At 58.0% G+C, this 22278-nt stretch overlaps 1 protein-coding gene across 1 annotated transcript; it reads left to right on the top strand.

The window, feature by feature from the left end:
- The first annotated feature begins 2572 nt into the window (after window positions 1-2572).
- EXOSC10 (exosome component 10) lies at window positions 2573-21529 on the top strand. Its single transcript, XM_075328631.1, is given in 26 exon segments — window positions 2573-2735; window positions 3150-3286; window positions 6561-6684; window positions 6767-6871; window positions 7109-7274; window positions 7381-7489; window positions 7580-7655; window positions 8948-9058; window positions 9140-9283; window positions 12181-12371; window positions 12453-12609; window positions 13761-13909; window positions 13997-14047; window positions 14491-14602; window positions 15623-15670; window positions 15750-15825; window positions 15982-16088; window positions 16831-16926; window positions 17474-17548; window positions 19511-19604; window positions 19681-19754; window positions 20419-20451; window positions 20453-20588; window positions 20852-20913; window positions 21030-21106; window positions 21413-21529. Coding segments are annotated over 26 exon segments (2721 nt in total). The 5' UTR covers window positions 2573-2624; the 3' UTR covers window positions 21513-21529.
- Window positions 21530-22278: the final 749 nt, after the last annotated feature.

The following is a 22278-nucleotide window of genomic DNA, read 5'->3' as shown; positions in this document are numbered from 1 at the left end:
TGCTCGGGTCCGGCAGCTGCTCAGTGGTGGCTCGAGCGGTGGGCCGGATCCCGGGGTTTCTCGAGCGACACTCCTCGCCCGTGAGTGAAAGGGGAGGTTTGAGGTTGGGTGTGGGGATAGTTATAGTTCGTGACGCCACCCACGGTTGTGGTGATTTCACCACCGCTGCTCAATTCGGGGGGCCCGGGGATGGTGATGCGGAGCAGCCAGGTGTTGTGTTGTCCCTCCGTGGGTAGGGGTTGGTGATCCCGGGGCCCGGTGGTGGAGAAGGAGGTGCGGGGCCTGGTGGGCGCAGGGACGCGGGGGCAGCGCTGTGCCTTGCGGCACTGTGGTACTCACTCAGCCTGAGACTTGCGGCACTGTGGTACTCACTCAGCCTGAGACATGGACACAGTTTGTACGGTAAACCAAACGGCTGGTAGGACGGTCCCACAGACGGCTGCACCTGCACTCCCGGTAGGTGACGGTGATGTCCCTCTTCCTTGCACCTATGGTTGACTTGTGGTAGCGGTGGATTCCCTCCGGTTACCCGCTCCCCGACTATAATCTGGGCTGGAGGAGCTCTACACTTTGCCCGCAGGCGCTGGCCCTGAGAAACTGGTGCCGTGGCGGTGGCGGTGTCTCTCTGCTTCAGGTTGGGCTATTGCCTTCAATCGGGACTTGGTTGTTGGGGGATCTACGTCCCCTTCACTGACGGATTCGGCAAATTTGGCGACTCCTAGCCTTGCCGGGGTCCGAGAGGCCCCTGCCCTGGTGCTGACTGTCCTTTGGAACGCTGCTCCAGACCACCGGGCACACAGCCAACGGGGTCCTTCCAGGAACTTCCAAACGGTCCCCCTCCAGACAGTCACCGCCGTCGCTGACCTTGCTGTTCTGGCCCTACACAGAGCTGGACCCTTCAGGCTTTCTTTCCTTCTGTCACTTTCTTACTTTCCTCCTTTTACCACTTGACTTCCTTCACTTTCACTTAGCTGTTGTTTACTCAAGCTCGTCCCTGAGCTGACTCCTCTGCTCCTTCCACTTCCTCCTCCCTGACTGAACTGCCTGGTTTTCCCCGCCTCCAGAGTTGTGAGCTCCTCGGTGGGTGGAGCCAACCGCCTGGCCCACCCCCTGGTGTGCATCAACAGACTCCTGGAGGAAGGCAACAAGGATTTCTGGTTAGCATGATGTGCCTACCTGGAGTGTGGGGTGTGGTGGTGTTGTGACCTGTGTCCCCTGGCTTGCCCAGGGCGACACACTAACATGGCCCACGCCATGACCAACATGGCCTCCATCATCATGGGAAATGCCCCCACCAACCTGGCCCCAACTCCACCAACAAGACTCCTGTCTCTACCACCATGGCCGCTGTCTCCTCCACCAACATGGCCCCCTCAATCACCAACATGGCCCCCTCAATCACCAACATGGCCCGCTCAATCACCAACATGGCCCGCTCAATCACCAACATGGCCCCCTCAATCACCAACATGGCCCCCTCAATCACCAACATGGCCCCCTCAATCACCAACATGGCCCCCTCAATCACCAACATGGCCCGCTCAATCACCAACATGGCCCGCTCAATCACCAACATGGCCCCCTCAATCACCAACATGGCCCCCTCAATCACCAACATGGCCCGCTCAATCACCAACATGGCCCCCTCAATCACCAACATGGCCCCCTCAATCACCAACATGGCCCGCTCAATCACCAACATGGCCCCCTCAATCACCAACATGGCCCCCTCAATCACCAACATGGCCCCCTCAATCACCAACATGGCCCGCTCAATCACCAACATGGCCATCGCCACCAAAAAGGCCGCCTCCACTGACAGCCCCTGCCTCCACCAACATGGCCCCCGCCTCTACCACCATGCCTGCTGACGCCTCCACCCACATGGCCCCTGCCTCCCGCATTATGGCCCCCGCCGCCACCAACAAGGTGGTCCCCGCCTCCATCAACATGGCTGCTGCAGTCCCCACCAACATGGCCCCCACCTCTACCACCATGGCTGCTGCCGCCTCCACCCACATGGCCCCTGCATCCACCAATATGGCTGCTGGCACCATCATGGCCGCCACCACCAACATGGCTGTCACTGCCTCTACCAACATGGCCACCACCAATATGGCCCCCGCAACTTCCACCAAAATGGCCCCGCCTCCACCATTATAGCCGCTGCTATGACCAACATAGCCTTGCCTTTGCCATCATGGCAGCTGCTGTCACCAATATCGCCGCTGCAGCCTCCACCAATATGGACCCCGCCTCTAGCAACATGGCCGCCGCCACCACCTCCACCAACATGACTGCCACAATGGCCCCGCCTCCACCAACGTGGCCACCACCAATATGGCTCCCGCAGCCTCCACCAACATGACGCCTGCCACCACCAAAATGGCCCCGCCTCCACCATCATGGCCGCTGCCACGACCAACATAGCCTTGCCTCTACCACCATGACCGCTGCCGCCTCTACCAACATGGCCGCCGTTTCCACTAACATGGCCTTTGCAGCCTCCAACAATATGGACCCCGCCTCTAGCAACATGGCCGCCGCTGCTGCCCCTGACGTACAACGTTATTTCCCAGAGTGCCGTCGTCTCACCTCCGACACCATCGCAGCTCCGTGGCAAGATGTCTGCGCCCGCTGCCGGCGTGCCGAGCGCCATGGCGACTCCCGGGGGCAGCGCAGAGCGGCCGGCAGAGCCCATCCCCGGCTTCACGGACACCGATGCGTTTGTGAAGGTCGGTAATTTAGACTAGTCAGCGCCGTAACAGACGCTGTGCATCATGGGATAATGGAGGAAAACTGTGATCCCCGGACGGACGTGTGCGCCGCCAGCATTAATGGCTGCAGAGCACAACTCCGTGTTATCAGTGGCAGAAATCCCCAACCCGTGATTACTGCCAAACTACACGTCCCATGGCGCAGCAGCCGCTGTCAGGGCATGCTGGGAGTTGTAGTTCGGCACGGTGTTGTGTTGCTATGGGTTATGTTTCAGTTTTACACCAGATTTTTGACCCGCATAGTCTATAAAATGTACAAAGGGGCGGAGCTTACACATGATCAGGTATCGGCCCCACCCCTGAGGTGCAGCTCCGTGTGGAGCGCCTCTATGGTGAAGCCCCTCAGCCTGACACCTCGTTGTCTGTTTCCAGCACGCTCTGGGGACGGTCGTCCGGGCCACGAAAGCCTCCACGGGCCTCCCGCAGTGCGGGGACGAGTACGACTTCTACCGCAGCTTCCCCGGATTCCGCGCCTTCTGTGAGGAGCAGGGCGACCGCCTGCTGCACTGGTAAGAGCCGCCGAGGAGCAGGGACTGTGCAGACGGGGCAGCCCCATTCCCATCCTCTCCCGACACCATTGTCGTCGCCCCCCCCTCTCCCTCCGCCAATGTCGTGGCCCCCCCCCTCTCCCTCCGCCAATGTCGTGGCCCCCCCCCCTCTCCCTCCGCCAATGTCGTGGCCCCCCCCCTCTCCCTCCGCCAATGTCGTGGCCCCCCCCCTCTCCCTCCGCCAATGTCGTGGCCCCCCCCCTCTCCCTCCGCCAATGTCGTGGCCCCCCCCCTCTCCCTCCGCCAATGTCGTGGCCCCCCCCCTCTCCCTCCGCCAATGTCGTGGCCCCCCCCTCTCCCTCCGCCAATGTCGTGGCCCCCCCCTCTCCCTCCGCCAATGTCGTGGCCCCCCCCTCTCCCTCCGCCAATGTCGTGGCCCCCCCCTCTCCCTCCGCCAATGTCGTGGCCCCCCCCTCTCCCTCCGCCAATGTCGTGGCCCCCCCTCTCCCTCCGCCAATGTCGTGGCCCCCCCTCTCCCTCCGCCAACGTCGTGCCCCCCCCCTCTCCCTCCGCCAACGTCGTGCCCCCCCCCTCTCCCTCCGCCAACGTCGTGCCCCCCCCCCCTCTCCCTCCGCCAACGTCGTGCCCCCCCCCCTCTCCCTCCGCCAACGTCGTGCCCCCCCCCCCTCTCCCTCCGCCAACGTCGTGCCCCCCCCCCCCTCTCCCTCCGCCAACGTCGTGCCCCCCCCCCCTCCCTCCGCCAACGTCGTGGCCCCCCCCTCTCCCTCCGCCAACGTCGTGGCCCCCCCCTCTCCCTCCGCCAACGTCGTGGCCCCCCCCCTCTCCCTCCGCCAACGTCGTGGCCCCCCCCTCTCCCTCCGCCAACGTCGTGGCCCCCCCTCCCTCCCTCCGCCAACGTCGTGGCCCCCCCCCTCTCCCTCCGCCAACGTCGTGGCCCCCCCCCCCTCTCCCTCCGCCAATGTCGTGGCCCCCGCCCTCTCCCTCCGCCAATGTCGTGGCCCCCGCCCTCTCCCTCCGCCAATGTCGTGGCCCCCGCCCCTCTCCCTCCGCCAATGTCGTGGCCCCCGCCCTCTCCCTCCGCCAATGTCGTGGCCCCCGCCCTCTCCCTCCGCCAATGTCGTGGCCCCCCGCCCTCTCCCTCCGCCAATGTCGTGGCCCCCGCCCTCTCCCTCCGCCAATGTCGTGGCCCCCGCCCTCTCCCTCCGCCAATGTCGTGGCCCCCGCCCTCTCCCTCCGCCAATGTCGTGGCCCCCGCCCTCTCCCTCCGCCAATGTCGTGGCCCCCGCCCTCTCCCTCCGCCAATGTCGTGGCCCCCGCCCTCTCCCTCCGCCAATGTCGTGGCCCCCGCCCTCTCCCTCCGCCAATGTCGTGGCCCCCGCCCTCTCCCTCCGCCAATGTCGTGGCCCCCGCCCTCTCCCTCCGCCAATGTCGTGGCCCCCGCCCTCTCCCTCCGCCAATGTCGTGGCCCCCGCCCTCTCCCTCCGCCAATGTCGTGGCCCCCGCCCTCTCCCTCCGCCAATGTCGTGGCCCCCGCCCTCTCCCTCCGCCAATGTCGTGGCCCCCGCCCTCTCCCTCCGCCAATGTCGTGGCCCCCGCCCTCTCCCTCCGCCAATGTCGTGGCCCCCGCCCTCTCCCTCCGCCAATGTCGTGGCCCCCGCCCTCTCCCTCCGCCAATGTCGTGGCCCCCGCCCTCTCCCTCCGCCAATGTCGTGGCCCCCGCCCTCTCCCTCCGCCAATGTCGTGGCCCCCGCCCTCTCCCTCCGCCAATGTCGTGGCCCCCGCCCTCTCCCTCCGCCAATGTCGTGGCCCCCGCCCTCTCCCTCCGCCAATGTCGTGGCCCCCGCCCTCTCCCTCCGCCAATGTCGTGGCCCCCGCCCTCTCCCTCCGCCAATGTCGTGGCCCCCGCCCTCTCCCTCCGCCAATGTCGTGGCCCCCGCCCTCTCCCTCCGCCAATGTCGTGGCCCCCGCCCTCTCCCTCCGCCAATGTCGTGGCCCCCGCCCTCTCCCTCCGCCAATGTCGTGGCCCCCGCCCTCTCCCTCCGCCAATGTCGTGGCCCCCGCCCTCTCCCTCCGCCAATGTCGTGGCCCCCGCCCTCTCCCTCCGCCAATGTCGTGGCCCCCGCCCTCTCCCTCCGCCAATGTCGTGGCCCCCGCCCTCTCCCTCCGCCAATGTCGTGGCCCCCGCCCTCTCCCTCCGCCAATGTCGTGGCCCCCGCCCTCTCCCTCCGCCAATGTCGTGGCCCCCGCCCTCTCCCTCCGCCAATGTCGTGGCCCCCGCCCTCTCCCTCCGCCAATGTCGTGGCCCCCGCCCTCTCCCTCCGCCAATGTCGTGGCCCCCGCCCTCTCCCTCCGCCAATGTCGTGGCCCCCGCCCTCTCCCTCCGCCAATGTCGTGGCCCCCGCCCTCTCCCTCCGCCAATGCCCCGGCCCCCGCCCTCTCCCTCCGCCAATGCCCCGGCCCCCGCCCTCTCCCTCCGCCAATGCCCCCGCCCTCTCCCTCCGCCAATGCCCCCGCCCTCTCCCTCCGCCAATGCCGTGGCCCCCGCCCTCTCCCTCCGCCAATGCCGTGGCCCCCGCCCTCTCCCTCCGCCAATGCCGTGGCCCCCGCCCTCTCCCTCCGCCAATGCCGTGGCCCCCGCCCTCTCCCTCCGCCAATGCCGTGGCCCCCGCCCTCTCCCTCCGCCAATGCCGTGGCCCCCGCCCTCTCCCTCCGCCAATGCCGTGGCCCCCGCCCTCTCCCTCCGCCAATGCCGTGGCCCCCGCCCTCTCCCTCCGCCAATGCCGTGGCCCCCGCCCTCTCCCTCCGCCAATGCCGTGGCCCCCGCCCTCTCCCTCCGCCAATGCCGTGGCCCCCGCCCTCTCCCTCCGCCAATGCCGTGGCCCCCGCCCTCTCCCTCCGCCAATGCCGTGGCCCCCGCCCTCTCCCTCCGCCAATGCCGTGGCCCCCGCCCTCTCCCTCCGCCAATGCCGTGGCCCCCGCCCTCTCCCTCCGCCAATGCCGTGGCCCCCGCCCTCTCCCTCCGCCAATGCCGTGGCCCCCGCCCTCTCCCTCCGCCAATGCCGTGGCCCCCGCCCTCTCCCTCCGCCAATGCCGTGGCCCCCGCCCTCTCCCTCCGCCAATGTCGTGGCCCCCGCCCTCTCCCTCCGCCAATGTCGTGGCCCCCGCCCTCTCCCTCCGCCAATGTCGTGGCCCCCGCCCTCTCCCTCCCTAATTCTCTTCTTCGACCTCCCCCGCCCGCTGGCTCTGTCCTCACCCTCTTCTGTCTCCCCCGCAGTATGAGCCGTGTCATGCAGTATCATGGCTGCCGCAGTCACCTCCAGGACCGCAGTCGGGTCACCGCGCTGGAGGACAAGTTTGATTTGCTGGTTGACGCCAATGATGCCGTCCTGGAGCGAGTGGTGAGTACCCCCCATGATCCCCCCCTTCCCCGGGCTGCCACTGCTGCGGGGGACGGGGAGTTACAGGTATCTTTCGTTTCAGGGGATTTTGCTTGATGAAGCCACCGGCGTGAACCGGACCCAGCAGCCGATCCTCCCTGCCGGGCTGCAGCCCCCGAAGACCATCGTGTCCAGCTGGAATCGGAAGGTGAGACGTGAAAGAGGCGCTAAGCAGCTGGTCAGGCCCCTTCCCCTCCCCCCACTTATTGAGCCCCTCCTCACCTATCATGGCTTAGTCCTCGTGCAGCAGATTTGTGCTTATAGAGAGCAACCAAACTGATGAAGCAGAGCTGCAGTGTAAAGCATGGAGGAGCTGCCGCACGGCGGGTAATGCCGGTGAGCTGCAGTCTGCTCCAGAGCTGACCTTCCACTTCTTTGTCTATAGGGCAGCGACTCCAGCAAGAAAGGCAAAGCGGAGACTTTCCGGCTTCTTCACGCCAAGAACATCCCCCGACCGCAGCTCAGGTTCAAGGAGAAGATCGATAACTCCAACACCCCGTTCCTGCCCAAAATCTTTGTGAAACCCAACGCTCAGAAACCGCTGCCAGAAGGTGAGATCAGAGGTGACCGCCGGAGGAAGGGTGTGACCGCTGACTACACAGTGTCTGTAGTCTGTTACCATGGAGACTGCTAATCGGGGTTTCACCCTTGTGTCAGCTCTCAGGACCAGGAGGGACAGACAGCAGCGTCCTGAGGACCGGGACGTCCCCGCCGCTCTCGCCGACTTCATCCACCAGCAGAGGATGGAGCAGCCCCAGGACGACATGTGAGGAGGAGCCCGTCACCGCTGGCCCCGCTATTGTCTCCTTTATCATGCGGCTGGCTGTTGTGACCTGCTGCTCTTCTTCTTTCCTAGGTTCTCGCACCCCTATCAGTATGAACTCGATCACTTTGTTCCTTTGGAGTCTTCCCTAAAAATGCCGGAGATCCAGGTGAGTACGGGGAGAATTGGGGGGTCCACAGCACGGGGGGCTCCTGCAGCAATGATATTAATACGTCACAGTATATCGCCTAATGGGGGGAATATACTGAGCAGACCTCTGCCACCCAACACAATGTATACCATATGTTCTGGTTTATAAGACGCACCCCAAATTTAGAGTGGAAAAAGGGGTCAGTCTTACAATCCAGTGGTGGAGCAGGGTCACTGGAGGCAGGGGTGGTGGTGGAATGGGGTGATGCTGCGGGGGCTGCACTGTGGTTACAGGCAGAGGGTGCGCCACGCTGTGCGGGCTTTAAATAATGGCGCAAGATCTCATCTGCGCACGTGCCGCCTCCGGCCCATTGATCTCTCAGCAGCTGACTTAAGGAAAACGGCGCCTGGCGGCGCATGCGGACAGTTCTTAAGCCGAGTGCGCCGTCTGCACACACACCAACTCCAGGTGCCATTATTTTGAAGTCCACACAGTCTGTTTTCAGGATGGCGCCCCAGCGCAGCGCAGCTCCCTCGGCCCGCAGCCCCAGCGCAGCGCCCTCGGCCCGCAGCCCCAGCGCAGCGCCCTCGGCCCGCAGCCCCAGCGCAGCGCAGCGCCCTCGGCCCACAGCCCCAGCGCAGCGCCAGCGCAGCGCCCTCGGCCCGCAGCCCCAGCGCAGCGCAGCTCCCTCGGCCCGCAGCCCCAGCGCAGCGCAGCTCCCTCGGCCCGCAGCCCCAGCGCAGCGCAGCTCCCTCGGCCCGCAGCCCCAGCGCAGCGCAGCTCCCTCGGCCCGCAGCCCCAGCGCAGCGCAGCTCCCTCGGCCCGCAGCCCCAGCGCAGCGCAGCTCCCTCGGCCCGCAGCCCCAGCGCAGCGCAGCTCCCTCGGCCCGCAGCCCCAGCGCAGCGCAGCTCCCTCGGCCCGCAGCCCCAGCGCAGCGCCCTCGGCCCGCAGCCCCAGCGCAGCGCAGCGCCCTCGGCCCGCAGCCCCAGCGCAGCGCCCTCGGCCCGCAGCCCCAGCGCAGCGTCCTCGGCCCGCAGCCCCAGCGCAACATTGCTCCACCATCCCCAGTAAGCAACATTTGGATTATACGGTTTTTGTGAGGAAAAGTTTATTTTTATAATCCGAAAATTACTGTAAATATTTTCAACTTATGCAGCCTGCAGTGTAAAGTATGGAGGGCTGTATTCACAAAGGCTGTGTAATCTCTTTAGTATGAACCTGATATTTTATGATGACGGTTAGAAGAGTGTGTACACACAAACCCCCATGCTTTACACTGCTGGCAGACTCTGATCTTGTGTTGTCCTCAGCCCTCCTGCCCCCTGAGCGAGTCCAGCTGTCGGCTGATCTCCACGCTGGACGATCTGGTGCAGCTGAATGAGAAGCTGCTGCGGTGCTCGGAGTTTGCCGTAGATCTGGAGGTGAGGAGCTCCCGGGGGCTGTCGGGGGGCAATGCTGAGTATTCGGGGTGCAGACAATATCGCTGAGTGCTTCCTCCGCAGCATCACTCGTACCGGAGCTTCCTGGGCCTCACCTGCCTCATGCAGATCTCCACCCGCACCGACGACTACATCATCGACGTCCTGGAGCTGCGCGGAGACCTCTACATCCTGAACGAGAGCTTCACCGACCCCGCCATCGTCAAGGTGAGGACCCCAGGGGCGAGACCGCGAGCGGAGGATTGTTATTGCTTGTTGTTATTGATAAAGAAACATATGTCGTTACATTGTGAGAGAAATCCAAACAATTTACAGACAACGGAAACATTCGGAAAGTAATCCCGATCCCTCCTGCAAACCAGAGGCCGATCCCCCCGATACACTCATCACTGTGCAGGATTTCAGGATCCACATGCGGGGTCCGCTGAGACCCCGACTCCATACACTTGCTCAGACTGTTAATGGTGAGGATTGTGTTCAGTCGATGCCATGTAAATTCCTCTGTTTCCTCTAAATCACTAAGAATTGGGTTGTGCCATATGGCGGTATATTTCGTCCATCTGGTAATAGCCATATATCTTTTTTCCGGTATCCCACACAGTGTCAGGGGTTGGGGGTTCCCGTCCCAGAAACACTGCCGCCTCTGTCACTCAGAGGTGAGGTCCATTCTGAATTTTGTGCCACAACAATAGCCCCCGATTTCCTCGTATGTTTTCCTTTGCCCCAGCCATGGGAATGTAACTGTGATACAATGGCGTTCACCCGCAAGTCTGGACTGTCGGGCCCACCCGCAGGTCTGGACTGTCGGGCCCACCCGCAGGTCTGGACTGTCGGGCCCACCCGCAGGTCTGGACTGTCGGGCCCACCCGCAGGTCTGGACTGTCGGGCCCACCCGCAGGTCTGGACTGTCGGGCCCACCCGCAGGTCTTGACTGTCGGGCCCACCCGCAGGTCTGGACTGTCGGGCCCACCCGCAGGTCTGGACTGTCGGGCCCACCCGCAGGTCTTGACTGTCGGGCCCACCCGCAGGTCTGGACTGTCGGGCCCACCCGCAGGTCTGGACTGTCGGGCCCACCCGCAGGTCTGGACTGTCGGGCCCACCCGCAGGTCTGGACTGTCGGGCCCACCCGCAGGTCTGGACTGTCGGGCCCACCCGCAGGTCTGGACTGTCGGGCCCACCCGCAGGTCTGGACTGTCGGGCCCACCCGCAGGTCTGGACTGTCGGGCCCACCCGCAGGTCTGGACTGTCGGGCCCACCCGCAGGTCTGGACTGTCGGGCCCACCCGCAGGTCTGGACTGTCGGGCCCACCCGCAGGTCTGGACTGTCGGGCCCACCCGCAGGTCTGGACTGTCGGGCCCACCCGCGTCCTCACTGCACGGAAGGGTTTTTGCAATTTGATCCGACCCTGTTGTTTACATTAAATTAGTTCTCTAAACTTGGTTTGTACTTTGTGAAATATGCGGGGGGAGGGAAGCCAAGAGGGGGCGCTATGTAACAGGTAAAGTAGTTGGGGCACTAGTTTACCTTTATAAGGTTCCCTCCACTGATAACCAATATCGGGGGTCTGGCCCGGGTGTGGGTCTGGCCCGGGTGTTCACCGTTCTCAATCAGTTGAATACGGGTTGTGCAATACACATCATATACTCATCGGGAGAGCCAGACATTTAATTCTTCAGTCTGGATTGTGTCAGTGTTTGAGGGGATGGCCAGGGGTGATGGGGAGCGACTTATCCCAGCTAATTAATACACCAGACCATCGGCCAAATGCCGCCGCCATATCCATTACTTATTGACTCCAACTCGTCCTCCATAAACCGTGACCTGCCCCCCGCATACAGACGCACTGCTCTACTTCCCCACATCGAAGTCCCACCAATCTTCCTGACTCCTTCCGGTGACGCCAACGACTCAACTGCCAACGACTCAACTGCCAGCGCAAAAAAGAGGTGACGGCGACATCCCTGCCTGCTGCCTCGCTGCAGGGTAAATGATTTTAATGGGTGAACGTTCACTCGGAGCCAAGTGGATGGAGGACTATAAGGCACACGGATTAAAGCAATATCATAAGGACAGAAACCCGCCCGCCCGAAAGTGAAGCTCTTCACTAAAGACGTGATCGCCCGACCTCCGCCCCCGGAGCTCGTCTGAAGATTGAGGAGCAGACGTCTTAGAGTAGCTGCTGTGGATGCATTAAGCATAAACCAAACTGATCTTCATGGAACAATTCCCTGATAACCTCAATCAATCTACTGGCGAAAACCTTGGTTGTTTAGATTTACATCAACCGGCGATTGTGGCCCCTGAAGGAGCCGGGTCCTTTCCCGGATTTAGTGTTAAGACTAGAACAGCCTCCTTCATTTAGTCCAGTAAGGAACAGTTTAACTAATAAAATCTCTCAATATGTCTTGAAAAAATCTGCTGGTGTACACTGTGCAGAATAGGGAGTGCAGCTCTGGAGTATAATACAGGAGGTAACTCAGAATCAGTAATGTAATGTATGTACACAGTGACTGCACCAGCAGAATAGTGAGCGCAGCTCTGGAGTATAATACAGGAGGTAACTCAGGATCAGTAATGTAATGTATGTACACAGTGACTGCACCAGCAGAATAGTGAGTGCAGCTCTGCAGTATAATACAGGAGGTAACTCAGGATCAGTAATGTAATGTATGTACACAGTGACTGCACCAGCAGAACAGTGAGTGCAGCTCTGGAGTATAATACAGGATATAACTCAGGATCAGTAATGTAATGTATGTACACAGTGACTGCACCAGCAGAATAGTGAGTGCAGCTCTGGAGTATAATACAGGAGGTAACTCAGGATCAGTAATGTAATGTATGTACACAGTGACTGCACCAGCAGAATAGTGAGTGCAGCTCTGCAGTATAATACAGGAGGTAACTCAGGATCAGTAATGTAATGTATGTACACAGTGACTGCACCAGCAGAAAAGTGAGTGCAGCTCTGCAGTATAATACAGGAGGTAACTCAGGATCAGTAATGTAATGTATGTACACAGTGACTGCACCAGCAGAACAGTGAGTGCAGCTCTGGAGTATAATACAGGATAATTAATGTAATTTGTATTTTGTTCCTGTAGGTTTTTCATGGGGCAGATTCAGACATTGAGTGGCTCCAGAAGGATTTTGGTTTGTACGTTGTCAACATGTTTGATACCCATCAGGCCTCTCGTCTGCTCAGCCTCGGGAGGAACTCTCTGGACCATTTGCTCCGACTTTACTGCAACGTGGAGTCCGATAAGAAATACCAGCTCGCTGACTGGAGAATCCGGTAAGTGGAAGCCTCGCGCCTTCTCTCACTTCACCCACCGGTGAGGAGATCCTGTGACCATGAGCTACATTGGATTTCCAGACCACTGCCAGAAGAGATGCTGCAGTACGCCCGCGCCGATACCCACTACCTGCTGTACATCTACGACCGCATGAGGACCGAGCTGCTCAATGTGGACAATGGCCAGAAGAACGTCCTCCAGCTCGTCTGGCAGAGGAGCAAAGACATCTGCCTGAAGGTGGAGTAATGTTATCACAAAAGGGCAGTATTATAGCAGTTATATTCTTGTACATAGGGGGCAGTATTATAGCAGTTATATTCTTGTACATAGGGGGCAGTATTATAGTAGTTATATTCTTGTACATAGAGGGCAGTATTATAGTAGTTATATTCTTGTACATAGGGGGCAGTATTATAGTAGTTATATTCTTGTACATAGTGGCAGTATTATAGCAGTTATATTCTTGTACATAGGGGCAGTATTATAGTAGTTATATTCTTGTACATAGGAGGCAGTATTATAGCAGTTATATTCTTGTACATAGGGGGCAGTATTATAGTAGTTATATTCTTGTACATAGGGGCAGTATTATAGTAGTTATATTCTTGTATATAGGGGGCAGTATTATAGCAGTTATATTCTTGTACATAGGGGGCAGTATTATAGTAGTTATATTCTTGTATATAGGGGCAGTATTATAGTAGTTATATTCTTGTACATAGGGGCAGCATTATAGTAGTTATATTCTTGTACATAGGGGGCAGTATTATAGCAGTTATATTCTTGTACATAGGAGCAGTATTATAGTAGTTATATTCTTGTACATAGGGGCAGTATTATAGCAGTTATATTCTTGTACATAGGAGCAGTATTATAGTAGTTATATTCTTGTACATAGGGGCAGTATTATAGTAGTTATATTCTTGTACATAGGGGGCAGTATTATAGCAGTTATATTCTTGTACATAGGGGGCAGTATTATAGCAGTTATATTCTTGTATATAGGGGCAGTATTATAGCAGTTATATTCTTGTACATAGGGGCAGTATTATAGTAGTTATATTCTTGTACATAGGGGCAGTATTATAGTAGTTATATTCTTGTACATAGGGGGCAGTATTATAGCAGTTATATTCTTGTACATAGGAGCAGTATTATAGTAGTTATATTCTTGTACATAGGAGCAGTATTATAGCAGTTATATTCTTGTACATAGGGGCAGTATTATAGCAGTTATATTGTATATAGGGGCAGTATTATAGTAGTTACAGGGGGCAGTATTATAGCAGTTATATTCTTGTACATAGGGGCAGTATTATAGCAGTTATAGGGGGTGGTATTGTAGTTTTTGCACCCTGTGACGTTGTCGTCTTTGCTCCTTATCACAGAGGTTTATGAAGCCGATCTTTACAGAGGATTCGTACCTGGAGCTTTACCAGAAGCTGAAGAGACATCTGAACTCTCAGCAGTTGGCCGCCTTCCGCCTTCTCTTTGCCTGGAGAGACAAGATGGCGCGGCAGGAGGATGAGAGCACGGGGTGAGTCTCCAGACGGTAGAGGACGTCCTCCGCCTGTTGTTTGCCCACGTTCTGTGTCTTCTCATGCCCTTTTCTTGTCTGGTCCAGGTACGTGCTGCCCAACCACATGCTGATGAAAATCTCAGAGGAAATTCCCAAGTAAGTGTAAGCGGAGTGTGAACAAGGGCATGAGATGTCTACTCAGTAACAGCAAGCGGAGGTGTGCAGTGCAGTGAGAATGGAATGTGCCGAATATAGTAGACAGTTATATACAGTGATTGTGCGGACACACAAACCCCCCCTTGAAGTTCAGAGCAGCTGGTGATCCGGGGGCCGCGGCGAGGTATGGGGGCCGGCTCCTGGTGTGGGAGGGGGCCGCTCCTGGTCTGGTCTGGTGTGGGGTGGGGTGGGGGCCTGACCTGCCCGGTGTGGGGTGGGGGCCGGCTCCTGACCTGCCCGGTGTGGGGTGGGGGGCCCGGCTCCTGCCCTGCCCGGTGTGGGGTGGGGGGCCGGCTCCTGACCTGCCCGGTGTGGGGTGGGGGCCGGCTCCTGCGCGCTCCACCTCAGCTCTTCTGTCTCTAGCATGGTCTTTTCTGTTGCAGGGAGCCGCAGGGGATCATCGCCTGCTGTAACCCGGTTCCTCCTCTCGTGCGGCAGCAGATTAATGAGCTGATTCTCCTCATTCAGCGAGCGCGGGAGAAGCCATTGATGAAGGTAGAAAGACAAGACTTTTGTTTTCTAATGTCCTAGAAAAGTCTTTTTGGGTCACTAAAATTGTTGATTTGGTTTATCAATCGATCGACGTCCTATTATGAATTTCTGACATTACAAGCGCGCTTTTGCTGCACACGGCCGTCTATGCTCCTATTCTGATGAGCTGCTATCTGTCATCCTCTCGGAGTGCACAGCTCCTATTCATACTCATTTCTCCAGCACTACAGGTGCTGGAGCTTTCTTTCCACCACTTACTAGCACACATCACTAGCACAAGCCAATGATTTATTTCTATGAACTCAATGACTGCAGTTCTGTGGTCCTGTTAAATTTTCATTTTCTGAAACTATCCCTTATCTCAAGGAGGGGATCCAACTTGGCGCCCCCCCCCCCCCCCCCAAAAAAAAAAACCAAAAAACGTTTGCATTGGCTATACTGAAGATTACGGCGGATAAGCTATATAGTGCCGGGGGCCGTTCTGTCTGTATAGGGACTCGGGAGGATAACCATGTTGGCACTCGGCCAGCGTGTGCATACATTGAGCACCGCCCCGGCAACGTTATACTTGGTAACGTATTTGCAGTAGTATACAGGACCATGGTAACATCCGGGCCCAATGGCGGAGTGCTGACAATAGGGGCAGGAGTAGTGGGATAGGCCGCCCTCTGGCACTGTCAGGACAGGAGAGATTGCATGGGGCGAGGTGGATACGGCCTCCCCTGCAGCTATCCTCTCCGGGCTGCGGCTGTATGGTGAGACCGAAGCATTGTTATTCTGCACTTTGCGTGGAGTCATCTCCATATTTTAATTAAAGTTAGATTTTATTGTATATATCCGGTCCCTGCTGAAACTATATTGGGGGGGGAGTCCGGGCAGCCGGACCCCCCGATCGAGATTGCGATAATATTCCTTTAAGGGAGGGGTGAAGGATTTTACACTGGACGGTTTCGGTAATGTTTGCTTGAGTTTGGACAGGACCAATGTCATTTTCTTGACTCTTATTTTTTTTTTTCCATGTAGTCGGAAACAAGTTCTGCGAAAAAGAAGGGCCCAATGCCGAACCCTGAGGTAGGACAATTTCTGAATGTGGTAACTACTGCCCCCTAGTGACCAGCGGTCAGTAACTACAGGTCTTCTCTTCCTGTAGAAAATGGAGAGTCTCCTGTTTGGTCCTCACGATTTGTCCAAATCCCCCATGGAGCAGCTCGTCATGGCCGGGGCAGGTGAGGGGCTTGTGTTTTGGGGTTGTGCTCTAGTTCAGTGCAGACGGCCCCTCCATCCTTATGTACAAGGATCTGCACCATCTCCATGTTCTCTGTATGGCCGCACGTGATGGTGGAAAGTAAGTGACCCCTCTCCGCTCTTCTGCTTTGCTCCAGTTGTAGAAGTCTCCGCGGGCCGCCTGTTCAGTGAGGAGGATCCTGCCCCTCTGTCAGCGCACGGTCCGGTCTCCGTACGAGCCGAGGCCGCCATCACATGCTTCAGTGTAAGTAACGCGCAGGACGCACCAAAGAGACCAAGGCAGAGAATCCCCCTCCCCCCCCCCCCCCCCCCACAGCGTCCACTAGGTTTCTCCTTAAAGGGGTTGTCACCATTCAGAAAACTTCTTTATGTGCAGCTAGTTGTAAAAAGGAAAAAAAAAACTGCAGCCAATCGGTCAGCTCCGGTAGAAAAAAAAAAACTGGTTTACTCCCCCTCCCCCGGTCCATCACTGAGTCTTTGCTGTCATTTGGCTGTGGTGGTATGTCGTCAACGCTGTAGGCAAAGTCAGTGATTGGCTGCAGCGTTATCGATCGATGTCACCACTGCAGCTAAAATATAGTGCCATTGACCCAACGCTGGACCGGGGGAGGGCAAGGAAAGCTTTTTTTTTTTTTTTTTGTTTTACATTGAACTGTGCATTTAGGGATCAGTTTTCTGAAAGGGGACAAGCCCTTTAAAAAGACGTATAGGCAATGCGATGCTCCAATCAGAGGAAGAAGTCCGGCCCTCTGCTGCCATCTACTGGAAGTAATGACACGTCTCATGGATGAGGACAAGAATCCCAAAACAGCAGACGGGGAATCTGTGAGGTTTCTATCCCGGTCCTGTGACCGGGCCGTGTCCTTCTATACTGTCAGGATTACCTCTTCCAGTAGGGGGCAGCAGAGTCGCTGTCCTCTGGATTTGTCCTGCTCTGCGCCCTGTAGTCCTGCGCTGGGTCTCACTGACAGCGTCCTCTCTTCTAGGACCCTGAAGACTTTGGTGACGAGTCGGACGGACTCTCCACGTCCCAGCTGAAGGCGAGAACGATCCTGGAGTCCTTCAACAACCCTTTCCGCATGGTGAGGCGTCTCGGCCTCCACGGCCGCACGTTCTGCTGATTTGTATGGGTTTTGGTTTCTTTTAGGACCTGTGATTGCTGTCAGTGAATGGGAATATTCATCTCTACATCTAGACAAACCTGCGCTGATGGTGCCCGTGGGGTTCAGGCCCCTCAGATCCTCGGCCATGAGCGCTGCTCCTGTGTCAGCAAATAGAGATCTTAATAATGGCCGATTCCATAGATGGGGGGGGGGGGCCATGTCCAGGCGCGGGGGAGGGGATAATGCACAATTCTTGTGAATATACCATAACTGTCCGGTGATGAGGAAGGTGAAGATCTCTGCTTGCTGACAGTAAATTGAGCTTTTTGTGTCCAGAGGATGTGGAGGCTAAAGACCTGAACAGACCCGTGCTTCCATTCACTGACTGCAAACATCTGGAGAAGAATGAAAATTTCATCACATAATGATGGGGATTTTTTGGTTATAAAAATTTGGAGATCGCGGTCACCCGTGATGTTTTGCTTCTCCTCGGTGTATTCAGGGTTAACCCCTTCTTTTCCTTCAGTTCCTTCCATCTGATATTCGGGGGGCTCACGTCTCGCAAGCGGCAAAGTTGGACCCCAATACGAAGATGTTTGAGGTGAGTAGCGCTGTGTGCCGTGTGCAGCGGCGCCCCCATCTCTCCAGCGCTGTCGTGTGCAGCGGCGTCCCCATCTCTCCAGCGCTGTGTGTCGTGTGCAGCGGCGCCCCCATCTCTCCAGCGCTGTGTCGTGTGCAGCGGCGCCCCCCATCTCTCCAGCGCTGTGTATCGTGTGCAGCGGCGCCCCCATCTCTCCAGCGCTGTGTGCAGTGGCGCCCCCATCTCTCCAGCGCTGTGTGCTGTGTGCAGCGGCGTCCCCCATCTCTCCAGCGCTGTGTGTCGTGTGCAACGGCGCCCCCATCTCTCCAGCGCTGTGTCGTGTGCAGCGGCGCCCCCATCTCTCCAGCGCTGTGTCGTGTGCAGCGGCGCCCCCATCTCTCCAGCGCTGTGTCGTGTGCAGCGGCGCCCCCATCTCTCCAGCGCTGTGTCGTGTGCAGCGGCGTCCCCATCTCTCCAGCGCGTGTGTCGTGTGCAGCGGCGCCCCCATCTCTCCAAGCGCTGTGTCGTGTGCAGCGGCGCCCCCATCTCTCCAGCGCTGTGTCGTGTGCAGCGGCGCCCCCATCTCTCCAGCGCTGTGTATCGTGTGCAGCGGCGCCCCCATCTCTCCAGCGCTGTGTATCGTGTGCAGCGGCGCCCCCATCTCTCCAGCGCTGTGTCGTGTGCAGCGGCGCCCCATCTCTCCAGCGCTGTGTGCCGTGTGCAGCGGCGCCCCCATCTCTCCAGCGCTGTGTGCCGTGTGCAGCGGCGCCCCCATCTCTCCAGCGCTGTGTGCTGTGTGCAGCGGCGCCCCCATCTCTCCAGCGCTGTGTGCCGTGTGCAGCGGCGCCCCCATCTCTCCAGCGCTGTGTGCCGTGTGCAGCGGCGTCCCCATCTCTCCAGCGCTGTGTGCCGTGTGCAGCGGCGTCCCCATCTCTCCAGCGCTGTGTGCCGTGTGCAGCGGCGCCCCCATCTCTCCAGAGCTGTGCGGCCGTGTGCAGCGGCGTCCCCATCTCTCCAGCGCTGTGTGCCGTGTGCAGCGGCGCCCCCATCTCTCCAGCGCTGTGTGCCGTGTGCAGCGGCATCCCCATCTCTCCAGCGCTGTGTGCCGTGTGCAGTGGCGCCCCCATCTCTCCAGCGCCTGTGTGCCGTGTGCAGTGGCGCCCCCATCTCTCCAGCGCTGTGTGCAGCGGCATCCCCATCTCTCCAGCGCTGTGTGCCGTGTGCAGCGGCATCCCCATCTCTCCAGCGCTGTGTGCTGTGTGCAGCGGCGTCCCCCATCTCTCCAGCGCTGTGTGCTGTGTGCAGTGGCGCCCCCATCTCTCCAGCGCTGTGTGCTGTGTGCAGTGGCGCCCCCATCTCTCCAGCGCTGTGTGCTGTGTGCAGTGGCGCCCCCATCTCTCCAGCGCTGTGTGCTGTGTGCAGTGGCGCCCCCATCTCTTCAGCGCTGTGTGCTGTGTGCAGTGGCGCCCCCATCTCTCCAGCGCTGTGTGCTGTGTGCAGCGGCGTCCCCATCTCTCCAGCGCTGTGTGCCGTGTGCAGCGGCGCCCCCATCTCTCCAGCGCTGTGTGCTGTGTGCAGCGGCGCCCCCATCTCTCCAGCGCTGTGTGCTGTGTGCAGTGGCGCCCCCATCTCTCCAGCGCTGTGTGCTGTGTGCAGCGGCGTCCCCATCTCTCCAGCGCTGTGTGCCGTGTGCAGCGGCGCCCCCATCTCTCCAGCGCTGTGTGCCGTGTGCAGCGGCGTCCCATCTCTCCAGCGCTGTGTGCCGTGTGCAGCGGCGCCCCCATCTCTCCAGCGCTGTGTGCCGTGTGCAGCGGCGCCCCCATCTCTCCAGCGCTGTGTGCCGTGTGCAGCGGCGCCCCCATCTCTCCAGCGCTGTGTGCCGTGTGCAGCGGAGCCCCATCTCTCAGCGCTGTGTGCCGTGTGCAGCGGTGCCCCCATCTCTCCGGGACAGAGGACTGAGCCGCGTCATCTCCTCTCTTGTAGATCAGTAACCGATGGAAGCTGGTGAGCATCGCGCAGCAAGAGAGGGAGGCCCGGGCCAAGGAGGAGGCCAGACAGAGGAGGCAGGCGGACAAAGGTGCCGCTCACTGCTGAGATCAGTGCACCAATCACTCTATTATCATCATCATCATCTGATTTATTTTTTTTTACAGATGCTCGAGAAAAAGCCAAAACAGAGTTTAAAAATAATGCTGCAAATGTGAAATCTGTGCGAGAACAGGTCAAGGTAAGATGTATCCTGTATAATACTCCAGAGCTGCACTCACTATTCTCCTGGTGCAGTCACTGTGTACATACATTACTGATCCTGAGTTACAATTTTTATTATACTCCAGAGCTGCACTCACTATTCTGCTGGTGCAGTCACTGTGTACATATATTACATTACTGATCCTGAGTTACCTCCTGTATTCTACTCCAGAGCTGCACTCACTATTCTGCTGGTGCAGTCACTGTGTACATACATCACTGATCCTGAGTTACCTCCTGTATTATACTCCAGAGCTGCAGTCCACTATTCTGCGGGTGCAGTCACTGTGTACATACATTACATTACTGATCCTGAGTTACCTCCTGTATTATACTCCAGAGCTGCACTCACTATTCTGCTGGTGGCAGTCACTGTGTACATACATTACATTACTGATCCTGAGTTACCTCCTGTATTCTACTCCAGAGCTGCACTCACTATTCTGCTGGTGCAGTCACTGTGTACATACATCACTGATCCTGAGTTACCTCCTGTATTATACTCCAGAGCTGCACTCACTATTCTGCTGGTGCAGTCACTATGTACATACATTACATTACTGATCCTGAGTTATATCCTGTGTTATACTCCAGAGCTGCACTTGAGTTTCTTAGGTTTCTTTTGTCTGTTTCTTCTTCAGCAGCAGGAAGACGCCGGCAAGAAGCGTGATCGTCCCGGTTAGTGAATCGGGCCCTGAGACGCCCGGAGAAGACAAACGCTCCAAACACCTAAAAGAGGCTGTGGAGCCGGCGGTTCAGGCGCAGTTTACTCCATTTGACTACAGCAAATCAAACTTCAAAGTATTTGCAGGTGGGTGCCGGAGTATGTGGTGGAAGTCTCTGTGGATGAAGGTCCCCATGTGCCTTGGGATCCGGCGCCCCTCGTCCTCGTGTGCCTTGGGATCCGGCGCCCCCCTCGTCCTCGTGCGCCCCCTCGTCCTCGTGCGCCCCTCGTCCCCGTGCGCCCCCTCGTCCCCGTGCGCCATGGGCTCCGGCGGTGCTTGTTCTTCTGCGAGCCGTAGTTCCTTCCTGCGATCTCTAGATCTGAGCCGATTGTCTTCGTGTCCCCCACAGGCAGCAGCAATGTGAAGAGTCAGACTGACTTTGACCCCAATCAGCAGGTCCCGCAAGGAAAGGTAAGATCTGCCCTATGCTGACCGTAAGCGGTGACCTCAGAGATGTATTTTGCAGCAGGCAGTAAATTGTGACTCTTGATGTTAGAATTAACAATTCTTCCATTTTTGTTTTATAGAAAAATCCATCATCAAAGAAAGCGAACCAGCCAATGGGAAACAAGAGCATGTCCTTCATCGGGGGAAGTCAAACAGGTCAGTACCAGAGACTGCAGAGGAAAGGATCTGCGAGGGTCCGGAGATCTCCAACAAAGAAGCTGCTGTGTGGCTGGCATCCAGCTGGAAAGGAAGTGTGGGAGGGGCATTGTCAGGGGGTGTGTCAGGCGCTGTCAGCCAATCAGCATCTCTAGGCTTCTCTTCTGCATTCTTGCCGTTTTCCTCCCACGAGTCCTTTCCAGCTGAACTCCCGGCTTCACCACTACCTTTTGAGGATTTTTTATATTTGAGTGAACCCTATAATACCTGATGCCAATATTAATTGTCTTTTACGTTCTTCGTTCAGGGCTTCAGACACAGTTGGCCGAAGAGATAACCAGATCCATAAAGAGGGAGCCGCGTTGCTCTTCGCTCGTCTGCTTTTGTCTGCTGTCTTTTATTATTAAAGTTTTTATATACTGAAGGCTTCTGTCGGGTCATTGGTTTCAGTTCTGTAAACTCTGCTTTGGGCCAGCACAGAAACTAAAGAAATGGCCCATCACACGGTGTTTAGATTAAGACGACTGCTGTCCTCCCTGCTTTACACTGCAGCTCAGATACGGAGTTTTTCTACATTGCTGATCTTACAGAAAAGCTCCCGGGTAACTGCGCGGTCACACGACGGCAGGGTCTGGAGGCGGCCGCACCTCTGGCAGCGCTTACCTGCTATTTATTGTGTCGGCCGCAGTGGTTCCATGGGAGTCTGAAATGCATCTCTTGCCTCAGCCGTATTGTTCTGTCCCTCCTCCATACTTTACACTGCAGCTTTGATTCCTGGGATTGGTGCTGGGATCTGCCTTCATTAATGCTCAGAAAGCAAATAAACCACCGATAAGTAAAAGGGATTGTCTGCAGCGGCTGCAGAGACTGAGGGAAATGGACCTGAAGGAAGGCGCATCAGTCTCCCTTAAAGGGATTGTCCATGATGAGGAAATAAGGAGCAATGAAATGACAATAGAGGCCGTTCCCAGGGAAATCTGTCTATATCAGACCAGTGACCCGACACCCCCTGTGCAGGCGCCCGGGAGGACCGAGGGGGCTGTCAGCAGCTCCAGGAGATGGCGGCAGGACCGGGGGACAGACCAACGCGCAAAATCAATAATAGAGCAGGGGAAAAGGTTAAAGAAACTCCGCGCCCCGGCCGCGTCTGATCGTCTCCAAAATGTCAATCTG

This window comes from Anomaloglossus baeobatrachus, chromosome 11 (assembly GCF_048569485.1).
Source record: "Anomaloglossus baeobatrachus isolate aAnoBae1 chromosome 11, aAnoBae1.hap1, whole genome shotgun sequence".
Lineage (NCBI taxonomy): Eukaryota > Metazoa > Chordata > Amphibia > Anura > Aromobatidae > Anomaloglossus > Anomaloglossus baeobatrachus.
The sequence above is the reverse complement of the archived record's forward strand: the minus strand, read 5'-3'. Positions and strand labels throughout refer to the sequence as shown.